The sequence below is a fragment of the Vicia villosa genome, linkage group LG6 (assembly GCF_029867415.1).
Source record: "Vicia villosa cultivar HV-30 ecotype Madison, WI linkage group LG6, Vvil1.0, whole genome shotgun sequence".
NCBI classification, from domain to species: Eukaryota; Viridiplantae; Streptophyta; class Magnoliopsida; order Fabales; family Fabaceae; genus Vicia; species Vicia villosa.
The window spans coordinates 29,512,636-29,529,500 of NC_081185.1; the positions used below are offsets into that span (position 1 = coordinate 29,512,636).

Genomic DNA, 16,865 nt, shown 5'->3' on the forward strand with positions numbered 1-16,865 from the left:
AGCCTAAGTGATTTTGTGAGAAGAGTTCTTTTGTGAGTGAGGATATATTTGTAATTCTAGAAAGGATAGAATTTTAAACTCACCAAGGGAATAATTTTTATACACCTTGATTGAATATTATCCATTTGGGGATTTCTTTGAGTTATAAGTTAAACCCGTAAAAAGCTTTGGTTTGGGATTGTATTATTCACTCCTAGTTTAGGCTGGAGATCACCCCGTTATAAAATCTCAAAGGTTATTGGTCCGCCCGGTATTAAAACCAAGATATATTAAGGTCATTCCGATATTATAAGCTTCATAGGTTCGAGATCAACTTGGTGTTAAAATCTCACAGGTTATTGGTTATCCCGTGTACAACCAAGGATTTGAGCTCAAGGTTAAAAAAAAAGCTTGAATACTAGCATATCCAAGGTTCTTGTTTGTTAAAAGAAAACTAACCGTTTCAATCCATCATTGGGAGGGAAGATTGGCCACTTCACTCCTACGATCATCTGGAAGAAAAGACGAAAAACACCCATATCAATTGTCTTGTATTATTTGGTGGAAGATCAACCATCATTTCCTTGTATAAGGGGGTTCGTGCATCTTTTCTACAAAAATCTCTCAACATTTATTGGAAACTCTCAATACTAATTTTTAGGGACATGACTAAGTTGTTTTTGACTGAACTTATATAATTATTGGTGTTCTTCTTCTTCCCTTATCTCTTTTAAATTTCCATAATTTATTTCCTGCCTTTTGTCTTTCCGCTGCTAATTTAAAAAAAAAAGTTTTTAAACTCATATTTTATTTCCCAAAATTTTCAAAACCACACAATTCACCCCTCTCTTGTGGGATAAGTATGAAGTCGAACATGTAAGTCAAGGATAGTAAAAGAGATAGGGTTGGGTCACCTAGAGGCAAATCCATCTCTAAAACTGCAGATGTCGAGACTAGCGGTGAAAGAAAGGAAGTTGGCAAGGGAAAACGGCCGTACATTGCCTCTATTGCAAGAGGTGTGTCCCAGGAAAACCTCTCATCCAAAGGGACTATGAAGAGGAAAATTGCAGAGATGATGGTTTTTACAAGAAAGATGCATGCACATCGACAAAGGTACCTGATCAGTTAATGTTAGGGTTCTATTACCCGCAAAAGGTTAAAGGCATCCCCCAACGAATTTTTTCCCCTAGTTATCACCGCTATGCTAAGACAGTTTGGTGTCTCCTGAATCCTCATTGATAGTGGCAGCTTCTGCAACTTAATATACTCAGAATTGTTCTATAAAATGGGCCTCCAAAGGGGGAACTTATGGCTATGTGAGGGCTCCGACCTTGATGGCTAACCGATTTGATATTTGGCTATTTTTATCATACTTTGTTATATTTATGAAACTTGTGATTAATGATGATATAACTAAATGACAACGAGAAATTTAGAAAAGAAATATATGGAAAAGGATAGAAATGGGGCGCCACACTCTTTCTATGATTTAGAAAGGATGATAACCCTCAATGAAGATCACCACAAGAAACTTGGTTTCTTTATAAGATAAAAGTAAGGTTCAATCCACAACCAAAGGAGCAATGCTCTCAAATCACACAATGTGTTTGTGTAACAAAATTCAACTTGATTTTTCATTCATGTTTAGCTCCCTATTTATGGGTAAAGGGTAGCTTACAATGATAACTCAAGAAACTTTACAACTTCAGCCCATTATCCTATCAATAATGGCTTGGGAATGAAATGTCACACATTAAAGGTGGTGGAGAAAGTGGATATTCCTTGCCTTGATGAATAATTGCAATTTATAGCCACTTTTATTAATGCATCCCACCTTTCTCTTTCTCCCTCCTTCAAAGCTTGACCTATTGACTTCTTTAGTCCATTATTTACTTAGAAACATAAAACCAACGGAATTCTCAAGCTTTTAGAGCTTTAGAATGTTTTAAAACATACAAAATTAAAAAAACAAGTGTTTTGGGCCAAAATTGGATAAGTTATGCCCTACCACATTTTATTTGGAGCATTTTTTGTATGTTTCTGTTAACCCACATTTTGTGAGTTAATACATAACTCTGTAGTTGTTAGTTTAGTTTGTATATTCTGTTCCTTGCTAAAATTCCATGCACTTTTATGATCTTAGTTAAAGTAGTGTGAAGCACAATACGTTCTCCTGTTTTTTCGTTTAATTAGTGTTTCGTGTATGCAGAGATTAGCAGAGTCTGAAAAATTCTGGTATGACAGACTCAGGATGTCATTCACGATGTCAAGACATCTGATCTGTTATTAACGTAGTAGAGGCATAACAGAAAGATCCCCCAATTTTTAATTACCCATAAGAAGGAGTCAATGAGAACTGAGATCATATATGTTCAGTCAACATAACCAGATTGTAAAATTTATTGGTTCTGTAAAGGAACAACTATCAAACTTGAACCTGATGTTATACACGATGTTACAACATCCACGACTGAACAAACGATACAATGCAGAAGATAAATAACACAGTTAATTGTTAACCCAGTTCGGTTTAACTACCTACTCTAGGCGTTACCAAGCCAGGAAGAAGATTTCACTATCAGTAGTACTATTTTATGTAAACAACCTCTGGTTTACAGATAAACAACCTCTGGTTTACCTAGTCACTACCCATTGCAACCTTTATCTCAGACATCCATCCAAGACAAGAGAACCTCTGCTCACTCCCTAGTGATACCTAACTGTTATAACCCTGCAACAGCTATTTACACAATTAACAATGAACAATAACTTGATCTTGCTTCACAGCTTCAATCAAGAACACAATACTCAACTCTTAACTACAAGTTTTGAGTGAGAACAATCACATCTTTTACCTACAGGTTTCGAGAAGGACATGGCAGCCATCCCACAACCTGGGTGGTCTACCTATAGAAACCCTAATGACTACATCTTTTCTAAATCCGATTTTCTATATCAAACTAGGTTACAAAGGTTTCTATTTATAACCTATTCCCAATTGAACTTGGGCTTACAAATCGCAACACTCTTTGCTGTTATAAATCTGCAGAAATCTTCTGCTACAATCAAGGTCCTTTAATCATGAGTTTTCTAATTTATCTCCTAAATTAGAAACTGCTGAATCTTCAATCTTCTGATCTGATTCTTCGATATTCTGACTTGATTCTTTTGACCTTTAAATTTTCACTACATAGGATTACATAATATTCATTGAATATTCTGTATCTGTTGAGAATCAAACTGAATCTTCATTCCAGTTCTGCAGGCGCGATGTCATGGTTGAAGTTATGACATTCCATATAACATCTTGCTTGTACTTGTTTTGTTCTTTTATATTTGCAAGATTATACATTGTATTATGTTTTGCTGCTATTATGTTTTAGCCAAACATAGATGCCAATCAACAAATAAAAGCACCAACAGAGTCAAGTTGAGGCCAGACTAAACTAGTCTACTGATGCACTATGAGCTGAGGAAACTTTGATCTTAGGAAGATAGTATTTGAAGTTGCTAGCTAGGGAAGATAACATGGAAGGAAGTCCTAAATGGAGGGAAAGACTCGGTGGTGCAAAAAATAAGAAAGAAAATATTCAAATTTAAAAACAAGAGTGGTAGCGCTAGAAGACAAAAGTTGGTACGATAGTACACTGATCTTGTAGAGAGCGCCGCCTGCACCTGCTATAGTAGTCTGCCACACTACACCTTGTCTCCCACTGTTGTTTGCCTGGAACGAATATTCCTTGGTCCTATGCTGAAAAAATAGTTGTTTCATGGACTTGATGTAATTTCATGAACATAGGCCCATGATCCAAGGCCTAATTCTCATTCTACAAAAAGAGCGGCAGAAAACATTGAAAAGGGTTCAGCAATTCCAAGTTACCATTGCAATAATTTCAGAGTGTGAATAGCAGAAGTGTGAAAGAGTTTTCTCTCCTCAACCAAGTATGTGCTAGCTGATGACCATTGGCGTGACTGGAGTTTTATCTTGAATATTAACAGTCTCAAGTCTTACTCCAAGTTTCTCTTAGGTTTTTATCTTTTGTTCATTTTATTGTCTTAAGATGTCTCCTTTGAGAATCATGTTTGTAGCTTGTACTCAACTCACTATGAGTTAAACCTCTTGTAGTTAAGCTATGTGAAATTAATATTAAGTTATGTTTATGTTATATGATTGTGTGGCTAGTTCTTGCTTTACCATGTGTTTACAATACTAAAAAACGTGTTTCTTTGATTGATCAACTTAGAAATAGGTAAAGGCTTGTTGTTGTAAGAGATCCAACAACAAGTGTATTTCATGCGTAAAAATGGTTGAAAGAGTAGGATAGATATATTCACTTGACCTAGTTTTCTTAGAGATAAGAAACTGCAACCATTAAGAAAAATCATAACATTTATCAGACATATATTAGGGTTACAAGTGGAGCTTAGAGATTTGTTTTCCTTGCCCTCTTATGCATGCTTTTGAATGATGTAGAAATACACCACCAGATCCTTCTGACCATGCCTGTCACAACACCACACATCATTAACACATAAATACACGAAAAGATATTAATGGATCAAAGCTCAACTCTATCACTCTTAATACTTTTACACCAAGTTTCTCTATAGCTTAGTTTTATTTTAAGTGAAAGCTAAATTCAAATCATCACCTATTATTATTTCTCTACTCATGCTTAAATTGAAAGAATATATTTAATACAAAAGTCATATCTAAGTAGTAGTACTCCGTATGGGTACGATACTCTTACATTTATTACTTTCTATAATAAAAAACATGTATACTTGCATGCGACACCTTTGAGAGTCGAACAATTTTTTTGACGCCGTTGTCGGGGAGTGATTTTTACTACATTTATGATTTTGTATTTATTTCCATTCACTTTTTATTTTAAACATTTGTGTTTTTGACATTCTGATGTAGTTTGGTGTCACGACATGCACAGATCGTTGCACCCAATTCACAATGGATATCCTAAACCTAAAAGAACACTCAGAGCCCTAAGAAGGCATAGATGTGCTAGACTCATACCAGAAGTTCTTGTAGCATCTAATCTAGGTGAATTTGAACCACTAGAACCGGTACCTAAAGAATCAGATGAGGAAGAGCAGATCCATGTCATGGCTGATGACGACATTATCGATATTGCCAAGGATAGGGCGTGAAACATCAGAGACTATGTTGATTTTGATCTTACCATCATGAGTATGGACATTGTTTTGCCAGAGATAACTGCAACACAATTTGAGTTCAAGCCTTTGATGTTCCAAATGCCACAAACTATTGGTCAATACTCTGGTTCTCTAAATGAAGACCCTCATTTGTACTTAAGGCAATTTCTAGACGTGGCTATTAATTTCAAAATTCCAGGCGTGACTGATGATGCCTTTAGGTTGAGGCGGTTTCCTTACTCTCTAAGGGATATAGCTAAACGTTGGCTGAAATTCTAGTAACACACGCTCGATGTCAAACTGGATGTTATGACATCCACACTTACGCAGCACAAATAATAATAATAAACAGCATAAAACAGTAAAGAACACACAGAATAGTTTACCCATTTTGGTTCAAACAACCTACTCTGGGGGCTACCAAGCCAAGGATGAAGTCCACTATTAGCAGTATCAATTCAGAGCTAAACTCCCAGTTTACAACTCCTCACTTAATCACTACCCAATGACTCTTCTACCTAGGTTCTACCTAGATATGGAATATCTCCATTCCCCTCCCCCTCAATCACAGCAGTGATACACATACAAAATAAACAATTACAGATAGAAGATACACTTCAAAAACACACCTTGATCTGCTTAAAAGCTTCAATCAAGAGACACACACTCGTGCTTAAAAGCTTAGAGTGACACAACTAAAACATAAGCACACTCCAACGCAATCATCAAAGATAATAGCGTGGATCACAAGAGACAGATACAGAACAGCCGTTCTTCACAAAATACAATCTTCTGTCTGTGTTTCAAATTAGGATTGCAGGTCTTTTTATAAGAAGTCTTGGGCCTTGGGCTTTTTTTGAAAACACATTAGGGTTAACAAAGTTAACCTAATTCACACGCCAACTGTCTGTTACACAATATGCTGTCAGTAGGATCTTTTGGACGAAATATGCAGCACTCAATAAAAAGTTTCCTAAACTAATAAAAAGGATAAATCAGGAAACACAATTAATAAACAATAACAGCTCCTGCTGTCACACATGGATGTCATGACATCGATCATGACATTCACTACAAAACTTGTATTAGCTCCACACATATATGCAACCTGCATAAACACAATCAACCAGGTATGTTTTACCAATAATGCAGCCAACATGCAAAACACCTTCAATCTCCCCACTTGGCAAATTTTTGGCTAAAACATCTTGTCACACCATACCAGAGAAACACTTGCAGCGGATAATCAAAACAAACACAAGCTAATATAAACAAACAACATATATCATCAATATGCACACAGTGCTCAGACAAAAACAGACAGTGCACAAGAGTAGCACAAGCACAAATAGATCAACACAAAGATAATCATATAGAATTGTTGATCATACACAACCACCATTCTTATTGTTCTGGGGTGACACACAATACTTCTTATTGTTGATCATACACAACCACCATTCTTATTGTTCTGGAGTCACCACCTATCCTACCAGGGCGAATAGGAAACCCTACGAAGTTATAGAGATCGGGGTAAGATACTATATTCAGGTCGAGGGAAGGTGTTAGGCACCCTAAACCCTTTCCTAAGGCTTGCATTATAAAGTCAAGGTTTATGGCAAAAAATAAAGAAAGGTAACAGACAGTTAATAGAGTTAAAGGCTAATTATATTGAACATGATTAGAGTTTGGAGGAGGGGGACTCGCCTTGTTGCCAAGTGCCTACGTATCTCCTTAGGGAGAATCAGAGTCAACGTAGTTAGGGATAAGGGTTGTACGCCCTTTAAATTTGATCTGATATTGTTTGAAGGATTTTTGAGTTGCCTTATCGTAGTTATGATAAATCGTAGTTTTTTGAAAAGGTTTAGGAAAGTGTTTTAAGGTTGGGCGTACAACCCTGATTTTTATATGTACTATTAACCGCAATGATCAATAGATTTGATCACCATAGTTAAAAGATTAGTGGTGTATTATTACCAATTTTAATTGATGGATTCAATTATCACTAATAATAAATAAAGGTATTTTTTAGAATTTTATTGTTTAATTTTTATCATTATCCCTCGTAATCGATCGATTCGATTATAAATAATAATAAATTTTAATGGAAAAATAGGCTAATCATCGCAACCAATAAAAATGGTTGAAACCCTTTAGCCAAATAAAACTTTTTTTATTTTAATTAAATAAATATTCAAGAAAATCGATTATTACTCATCACGATTAATAGATTTAATCGGAACGAATAATAAATTAAAGTTTAATATTTATAACATATATACTAATTTATTTAAGAAAATAATTTATTATTATATAAATAAATATTAAAAGTAATTCAAAAAATATTTAAATGATAATAATAATTAAAATTAATAAGTTATTAGAGGTTTTGATTCAGTGTAGTTGTCACTAGGGTACATGGTATAGGGACCAATCCTGGGTGCGTTGGATCTAAAGGATTAGTGGATTGAAGGGCCAGATCTGAGGGTGTATGGTGAGCTATCTGGCTGGCAGCGCATGGGATCAGGGAAGTAAATCTTTTATTAAAAATAAGGTTGGAGGGGAGGCTCGAACCTGCGACCTCTCCCTCATAGACACGCTTCGTCACCATCCCAACTAAGCTACTTAGTTGTTTAACATATGCTCTTAATATATTATATGTGAAATCAAAAAGAAACATGGAAAACGCGCGCGAAATTTTGAATGGCCCAGTGATACGAGGACACATCATCATCGTCCCCAACATACCTGAAGATTTCTGCAAATTTTGCTACGAATTTGCTAGGATTTTGTTCGTAGCAAGCATACCTGTAAAATAGTGAACAACACATACACGCATATAAATCTTTCGCACCTGTCCTATTCCTTTCGTCTGGACCATACGAATTCAACCCCACCCTCGTTTTAACCTAATTTTGGCCTTAGCAAAAAGCCCTAATTAAAAGTTCTTAGAACCCTAAACGGTCAACAATGGTGAACAACACCAAACACGCCCAGAAATCCAGTTTAAGTTCAGGAAACATTCATAGCAATCATACAAAGCATAACACACAAACAATTTGACATATGAATGCATAAATCATGCCACTCGATCCAAAGTTTAGAACAACCTACCTCGGCTTATAGGAGATTGTTCTGGGGGTGTTGATGCTATGCAAGTGTCCAGGTAGCTTCAGAGTGATCCCACGAACGTGTAGCAATGCTCAAAAAAATTTGAAAACCCTTCAATCCCTCAAACCGAATCTGAGTTTTCTTGAAGAATTTTGGTTCTTGATTCTTTGCCTTTGATCAGAATGTTCAACCCCTATTCGTGTGGTTTGTGTTCTATACTTATAGGGGAGTGAATTAGGTCACAAATTATAGCCCAAGGCCTCTTGAAATCCAATCTTGCAAAGTTTGTAAAATTGATTCAAATCTTGAATGGAAACTTTCTATATTTGCCCAATCTTGCATTAACCTTCTCCAATCATATTCGCACGAAATTATATTGCAAATTTGCAATAAATATTGATTGGAATTGATCAATATGCATCCTTTAATACAATATTTGATTTTTTATTTCAATTACATCATTTTAAATCTTTTTTAAATGAAATAAAAAATATATAAAATCAAATAAAAGGCTAAAATTCGTGGCACATGGTTTGGATAATATAGGTAGCTTGTGGACCAAGATTAAGTCTTAAAAGGATAGGCCCATTTGCAAAAAATTCCAATCTGAACCTCTTTTATTTCACATTTTACCTCCAAAATCATCCAACTTTGACAAGGCATATCTCCCTTAATTTTTAAGCTATGAAGGAGTTCTAGGACTTTTTGGAAACATCAAGATGTCCTCTATAAGCCACTTTGGAACATATTTTTCATTTGGGGATTTTATCTTGATGATATGCCCTTTGACAAAAAACTGTCTTTGGTTGACTTTTGAAAAGGACCTATAATCTTTTGTACCATATCTCCCAAATGAAGCATTTCTGGCCTTGGCTTGTGAGACACAAAGTTGTAGAGAATCCAATTTCCTTCCAAATAGGCTTTGAGTGAGGAATTTCTGTTGTTCCATGTGAAAGTTATGGCCAGTCAAAGTTGAGTTGACTTTCTCCTATAAAAAACCCTAATTTGAACCTTTTGAATTTGTTCATTTCTGAGTTTTTGTTGATGAATCATGATCAACCATTGATCAAATGATGGATATAATCTCCCCTACTTGATGTTGACCAAGAGTCAGGAGCTTTGACTGAACTTTGACCATGGTTGACTCTTAGGTCAAACTAGTTGATTGTGGATCATCTGAGCTATTGAATGAGTAATCTTTGGGATTGGGCTTTGACTTTTGACATGGAGGTGTCTTGAAATATAATTGACCATGGAGAACTTCATTGGAGACCTTATTTTGTTACTTTCCTCAAGAAGGTACCAAACCCTAGCTTTAGGAGATTCTTGCTTAGGAGAATGTCTTGATGAAACTCTTGAGCTTTGAATCATTGTGAATGAAATGTGAAAGGCAAATTTTGGGGTATGACATTGGCCACAAATGTTGCCAAAAAAAACTCCTCGCGCAACGAGGTTAAATAAGTCCAAAAATAAAATAAAACAGACCGAAAAAAATAAAACAGACGGAACTAAATGCAACAGAACAAATCAAACAAAACAAAAATAAACACACTAGACTCTAGTTGCAATTACTGCTCAGAGTCAAAACCAGCTGAGGTGTCTGAAGAACTTTCTTTCTCAAAGTCATCAGCAGGACTAGCACTTTCTTCTTCCACTTCTTGATCATCTTTATCTTCCATCTCTTCTATATCTGCAAACTCCTCATTCTCATCCATTTCCAGAGTACGTAGCATTTGTTCAAGAGACATTTTTCTAGCTTCCAGTTCTTTGCAAGTCTCTTTTAGTATTGCTATGACTTCTGCTTTACTGACAGATGCTCCAGATTTGGAAGTTTCAACTGATGTCATGACAATGTCTGAAACATGCTTTCCCTTAAACAGTTTATAATGGAAAGCCAAAGGACTTTCTCTTTTGCATACTACATCATGTTCATTGAGAATGTTTGGATATTAATCCAGAATTATACCACTCAAGAGGGATGGAAAGGCAATTGGACCCTTAATACTGAAGCTTCCAGCATGCTTCATGGTTTGGTCAAAAATGTATGCTCCATAATCAAACTTTGCCTTTGTTCCTACAGCATACAGAAATCTACCAAGCATAGTTGAGATAGTGGACTTGTGATTTGTTAGAACCCAATTAGCTGCTCCTATTTTGTGAAGCATTTCATACTTGATGCTCAGCTTACTTGCAGTTAGCTTATCTTTCATGGGCCAGCCTTTTACCTGCTTGGCTGTGATCACTTGACAGACTTGGTTGTCTGTTACTTCCAGCTCAGTTTGAGCTTCATCTGTTCTTCCCAAGAATTTATTAATCACAGAAGGAGAGAACGATACACACTTACCTCTTACAAACACCTTTCTGTAGTTTGCACTTCTGCTATTGCCACAATCTTCAGATAGGTTTACCACAAATTCTTTGACCAGCTTCTCATAACATTTGGGAAGATTGCACACAGTTTTTAGAAGTCCAGCTTCTTGAATCAGCTCTAAGACCTCCTTGATTTCAAGAGCATTTGGAGCCAATTCCCTTTCAACAGCCAATCTCTTTTGGAGAACATATTTTCATCTGTTGACACTAGAGGCATAGTGAAAAGATACATTATCAATGGGAACTTCAAGGATACTAGCAGCAAGCTTACTGGTTGTAGGCTTCTTCCTTGATGGAATGTCAGGGACATTTACTTCAACATCAGATTCAGGTTCAACAATTTCCCGCTCTTTTCTTTTCTTTGGAATGGCCCTGCTCCAAGATTTTGAAGGACCAACCCCTTTACTTTTGGTAACAGCTTTGCTCTTGACAGGTCCTTTAGAAGTACTCTCCTTTTTTACAGTGTCTTTGGTAGGGTTGTTCACTTGAGTGCTCCCTTTTGGTGATCCTTGAACAACAACTTTGCCTTTTCTTCTTGTCATTAGCCTGTTGGCTACACTCGGATTCAAGGAGGTAAGTAATTCGTCGTCAGAGTACTCATCTAATTTTACCACATTAGTATCAGTTTCAGTACTGGCCTTAGGGTGATCATTATTTTCAATGTCATTGACATCCTCGGTGACATTGGTATTCTTAGTAACCCCTTGTTCATCCTTGTTGATTTCTAGGTCACTATCAACGGTGTGAACAGCCTCAGCCTTACTGGTGTTATTGAGGGGATCAGCCATTATGGTTTGAAGAGGAATAGATATTCCAGGCACTTGATGATTCTCCTTCAGAATACGATTGACAATCCTGGTAATTGCACTATCGACATACTTGGATCCTTCTTTAGTAAGTTTCTCCATGGTAGAAGATGCTGAGGATTTGATACCCTTGTTGTGAATACCCTCCTTGGGTCGTTTTGCATGAGTCGTTTTAGGCTTTGTGGCCTTTACTTCGTCACTGCTAATCGTCCTTAAAGGGAAAACCTTAAGGACCCTATTAGGGTTAGAGGACTCTTCCGGTGTTGCTGAGTCTGAAACGGGAGATTCATCATTCGATTGCTGAGACATTCTGAACCTTAGAGAACTAGAACTTGTTTCACACTTTTGAGAGCAAAAGAAGTAATCAATCTCAGAGAGTAGCTAGCAGAACTACTAGGAAGGTTTGCCGTTTTTAGAATATTAGGGGATCGAGGGAGCTTTATATGCACACTGAGTGAGGGAAATTTCAAAACATGGATTTTGACAAAGCCCAAATAGTATTCCCTCGCGTTGGTTAATTGCTATAATAAGTTTTGGTAGAAAATACCCAACATACCCTTTTCTGTCACATTGTCTTTAGATGTTGTTGCAACATTCTCTATGACATTGCTTTCAGACAGTCCTTTAGGATCATTGCTCACATTTGACTTTTCCAATCTTCTTTCCCGATCTGTAATGTCCATCTCAGGTTTACTCTTTCTTCTAGCAGAAATCTATTGATACTTCTGTATTCCCTTACTTTTGCACACAGTTTCTCATTCATTAGACTGGTATCAGAAAAACTAGTAGAAAATTCACTTATAGTGAGATCACCAATATAGGATTCTTTATCTGATTCATCAGAATCATAAGATTCATATATTCGTGATGGTACATTTTCAATTCTTCCTTGATCATGGAGTAGTTAGAGGGGTGGACAGGTGTGTCAGGCTTCCATAGATAGCAATTATCCTTAGATCTAAATCCCTTCATGACTTCCTCATTTGCTTCATTTGTGATGATACACTCATCTTTGGTGAACCTAGAATTGAATCCTTCATCACACAACTGACTGATGCTTATAAGGTTTGCAGTTAAACCTTGTACAAGTAGAATATTGTTTAGATTAGGTATACTCACCCCTTCTGTCTTCCCAACACCTTTGACTTCTCTTATATCTCCATCACCTAGAGTTACATAGTTGTTTCCTTCCAATTTGAGATCTACTAGAGAGTTCTTCCTCCCGGTCATATGATTTGAACAACCACTATCAAGGTACCAGTCTTCTTCTGCTCGCATCCTTAGAGAAGTGTGTGCTATTAAAGCAATATTCTTAGCTATCCCAGATTGCTTCCTGTTACAGGTTTCATGATCAAGTTTGACTTGTTGAGAATGGTCTGGATATCCAAATAGTCTGAAACAGAATGACTTTATGTGACCAAATCTTCCACAGTGATGACACCTCCATTTTTGAAACCCCCTTTTTAAGTGCCTCCTTCTTATGTTTCCTTGATGTTGTGACATTTGGATTGACATCTGGTTAGTCACACACTTCTTGGATTCTATTCTCCTGAGACCATAGATTAATTCCTCTTTAGCCACGAATCCCACTCCAGACATGTCTCCTGATCTTTGTCCAGATTCCAGAATTTCTTCTAGAGTATCAGATCCATTGTTCAACATTTTGAGTGACTTAGTCATTTGGTCAAGTTTGTGATTTAACATGCTTACTTCACTACTGAGGGAGTCTATGGTTGTAAGATGTTTAATCTTTTCAGATTCTAGATCTCTTATGATCACCTCTTGCTTCTCCACTTGTTTGCAGACTTCAGCATTTTCCCTACACAACTTCTTGTACAAGGCAGCTAATTCATCAAAGGTTAGCTCATCATCACTGGAATCATCATCAGATTCATAGATTCTTGTTGAAACTGTGACATGCTTTGCAGTTTCCTTTTCTGAATCTGAGTCCTTGTCATACCAAGTAACAGTCAATCCTTTCTTTTGCTCCTTGTGGTAGGTAGGACATTCAGCTCTAATGTGTCCGAATCCTTCACATCCATGACATTGAACCCCTTTTCCCAAATAGGGTTTCTCCTCAGCTTTGAATTTTTTTCTAGAGTCATATGTCTGACTGATGTCATAGGGAGTGTTCTTGACATTGGGTCTGGACTTCTGATCAACCCTTTTAATAAGTCTATTGAATTGTTTTCCAAGCATGGCTATGGTGTCTGATAAATTCCCATCATTTACACCATTGCTTTCTTTCGAATCATCACCTGTGTTGGTGACAAATGCAATGCTTTTGTTCTTCTTTTCAACAGGCTCACAGATGCTTGACTCAAAGGTTTGAAGAGAACCAAGAAGTTCATCCAGCTTCATGTTGCTGATGTCTTGAGCTTCCTCTATGGCAGTTACCTTCATATCAAATCGCTTAGGCAGTGATCTGAGGATCTTCCTTACCAGTTTCTCTTCAGTCATTTTCTCATCTAAGGCTGCAGAGTTGTTTGAAATCTCACGGACATTCATGTAAAACTCATGAATGGTTTCATCCTCTTTCATCTTGAGATTTTCAAACTTAGTGGTAAGTATTTGAAGTCTCGACATCTTTACCTTTGACGTACCTTCATGTGCTGTTTTGAGAATATCCAAGCTTCTTTAGCCAGCTCATAGTGTTGCACAAGTCTGAAGATGTTCTTGTTGATACCATTGAATATTGAACTTAGGGCCTTGGAATTGCCCAACGCTAACTCTTCTTCAGATTTGCTCCATTGAGTTTCAGGAATTAGAACAGTGGTTCCATCTTCCAGAATTTTCTCAGGATGTTTCCATCCATTTTCAACAGCTCTCCAGGCCTTGCTGTCCACTGACTTAATGACTCCTACCAAATGAGGTTTCCAGTAGTCATAGTTAGAGTCATCCAGGATAGGTGGTCTGTTTCCAAACACTAACAGTTCCTTCTCCATAGTACCAGAATTTTGTTATCCCTAGATCTCACCCAGATGTAAACAGGCAGGGTGCCTGCTCTGATGCCAATTGAAATTCTAGAAACACACGCTCGATGTGAAACTGGATGTTATGACAACCATAATTACGCAACAAAAATAATAATAATAAACAACATAAAACAGTAAAGAACACACATAATTGTTTACCCAGTTCGGTTCAAACAACCTACTCTGGGGGCTACCAAGCCAGGGATGAAGTCCACTATTAACAGTATCAATTCAGAGCTAAACTCCCAGTTTACAACTCCTCACTTAATCACTACCCAATGACCCTTCTACCTAGGTTCTACCTAGATATGGAATATCTCCATTCCACTTCCCCTCAATCACAGCAGTGATACACATACACAATAAACAATTATAGATAGAAGACACACTTCAAAAACACACCTTGATCTACTTAAAAGCTTCAATCAAGAGACACACACTCGTGCTTAAAACTTAGAGTGACACAACTAAAACATAAATACACTCCAACGTAATCATCAAAGATAATAGCGTGGATCACAAGAGACAGATATAGAACAACCGTTCTTCACAAAATACAATCTTCTGTCTGTGTTCCAAATTAGGATTGCAGGTGTTTTTATAAGCAGTCTTGGGCCTTGGGCTTTTTTTGGAAACACATTAGGGTTAACAAAGTTAACCTAATTCACACGCCAACTGTCTGTTACACAATGTGCTGTCAGTAGGATCTTCTGGACAAAATATGCAGCACTCAATAAAAAGTTTCCTAAACTGATAAAAAGGATAAATCAGGAAACACAATAAATAAACAATAACAGCTCCTGCTGTCACACATGGATGCCATGACATCGATCATGACATTCACTACAAAACTTGTATTAGCTCCACACATATATGCAACCTGCATAAACACAATCAACCAGGTATGTTTTACCAATAATGCAGCCAACATGCAAAACACCTTCATTGGCTAAATTCCTTGCAGCCTAATTCCATTGCTACATGGAATGACTTAGCTAAAAATGTCTTAGCTAAATACTTTCCTCCTTCTAAGTAGGGGTGGGAATAGGCCAGGCCGGCCTACAGGGGCCTATAGCCTAGCCTACTTAAGGCCAGGCCTATTTGATAAAAAGGCCAGACTTGGGCTTTTTTAAAAGCCTATTTAATGAAATAGGCCAGGCCCAGGCTATTAAAAAAGCCTATAAAGCCTTGTAGGCCGGCCTATATTTTCATATATATTAAAATTAGTCTAAATAGGTTGGCCTATATATGCATATATATTAGAAAAAGTGTTAAATAGATTGGTCTATATATGCATATATATTAGAAAAAAATGCTAAATAGGTCGGTCGAAATGTTCATATATATGCGACCTATAAGGCTTCTTAAGTAATATGAATTAATTGAAAATATTAATAAGAAAGAGGCTTTTAAATAGGCTTTCAGGCCAGGCTTTTAAAAAGGCCAGGCCAGGCTGAAAAAACGAGCCTATAGTAGGCCATAGGCCAGGCTCAGGCCTTATAAGTTTATCGTAGGCCATGCCCAGACCTTATAAAGCCTAGCCTAGCCTAGCCTATTCCCACCTTTACTTCTAAGAATGAAAAAATGAGAAATGAAATCACCTCATTTAGGCAAGGAGATGATGAGTCATTATTTGAAGCTTGGGAAAGATTCAAAGAGCTACTTAGGCAATTCCCTCACCATGGCATCCTTATTTGTATCCAGCTTGAAACATTTTACAATGGGTTAATTCCTTCTTCAAAGAATATGCTTGATGCATCTAGTGGAGGAGCTCTTTTGTCTAAGTCATATATAAGAAGAAGGATATAGGTTGATAGAAAGTATTACAACCAACACTTACCAATGGCCAGTCACAAGAACTAATCCAAGTGCTACTCAAAAAGACCTGTTGGAGTCCATGAAGGTACTGAAACTACAGTCCTTGCTGCTCAAGTGTCCCAAATTCATCAAATGATGAAAAATATGATGACTCCAGAAGTGACTAAAGTAGAGCCTGTGAAGATGGTTACTGATGCTTTTGAGGTTGCCGGTGTGTACTGTAGAGGAGCACACTTGTTTGAAGAATGTACTACAAATCCTATTTCTGCTAACTACATAGGCACCAACAACAACATATATAACAACCCTTACAACCCAAAATAGCGCAACCATCCCAACTTTTCATGGAGCAACAACCAAGGTCAACTGAAGCCTCGAGCTACCCAAGCACCATAAGTTCCTCCTAGTTTTGCTACAGCAAACCAGGCAGTGGCAAAATAAGGCAACAACCAGTTGGAAAATATTATGAAATAATTTATCCAAGAGACCAAGACCAAGTGGGATAAATAGCCACTACTTTGAGTTCAAGACCGATGGGTACACTTCCTAGATCTATTGAAACCCTATCAAGCTGAGAAGTGGTAAGGAGTGTGAAGCACCCTTACAAAAAGATGCTAAGACAAGTGGAGTCCTA

General features: G+C 37.0%; 1 protein-coding gene and 1 non-coding gene across 2 annotated transcripts; both read right to left on the reverse strand.

Moving 5' to 3' along the window:
- Positions 1-9,830: 9,830 nt before the first annotated feature.
- On the reverse strand, positions 9,831-12,121 carry LOC131613463 (uncharacterized). Its single transcript, XM_058885132.1, has 4 exons — positions 11,995-12,121; positions 10,863-11,710; positions 10,229-10,808; positions 9,831-10,117 (listed from the first exon to the last, which is right to left on the reverse strand). The coding sequence occupies exons 1-4, from the start codon at positions 12,119-12,121 to the stop codon at positions 9,831-9,833; spliced, it is 1,842 nt and encodes a 613-aa protein (XP_058741115.1).
- A 3,873-nt stretch (positions 12,122-15,994) lies between these two features.
- On the reverse strand, positions 15,995-16,101 carry LOC131615356 (small nucleolar RNA R71). The gene has a single exon (XR_009287775.1). It is a non-coding gene; the product is annotated as a small nucleolar RNA R71 (small nucleolar RNA).
- Positions 16,102-16,865: the final 764 nt, after the last annotated feature.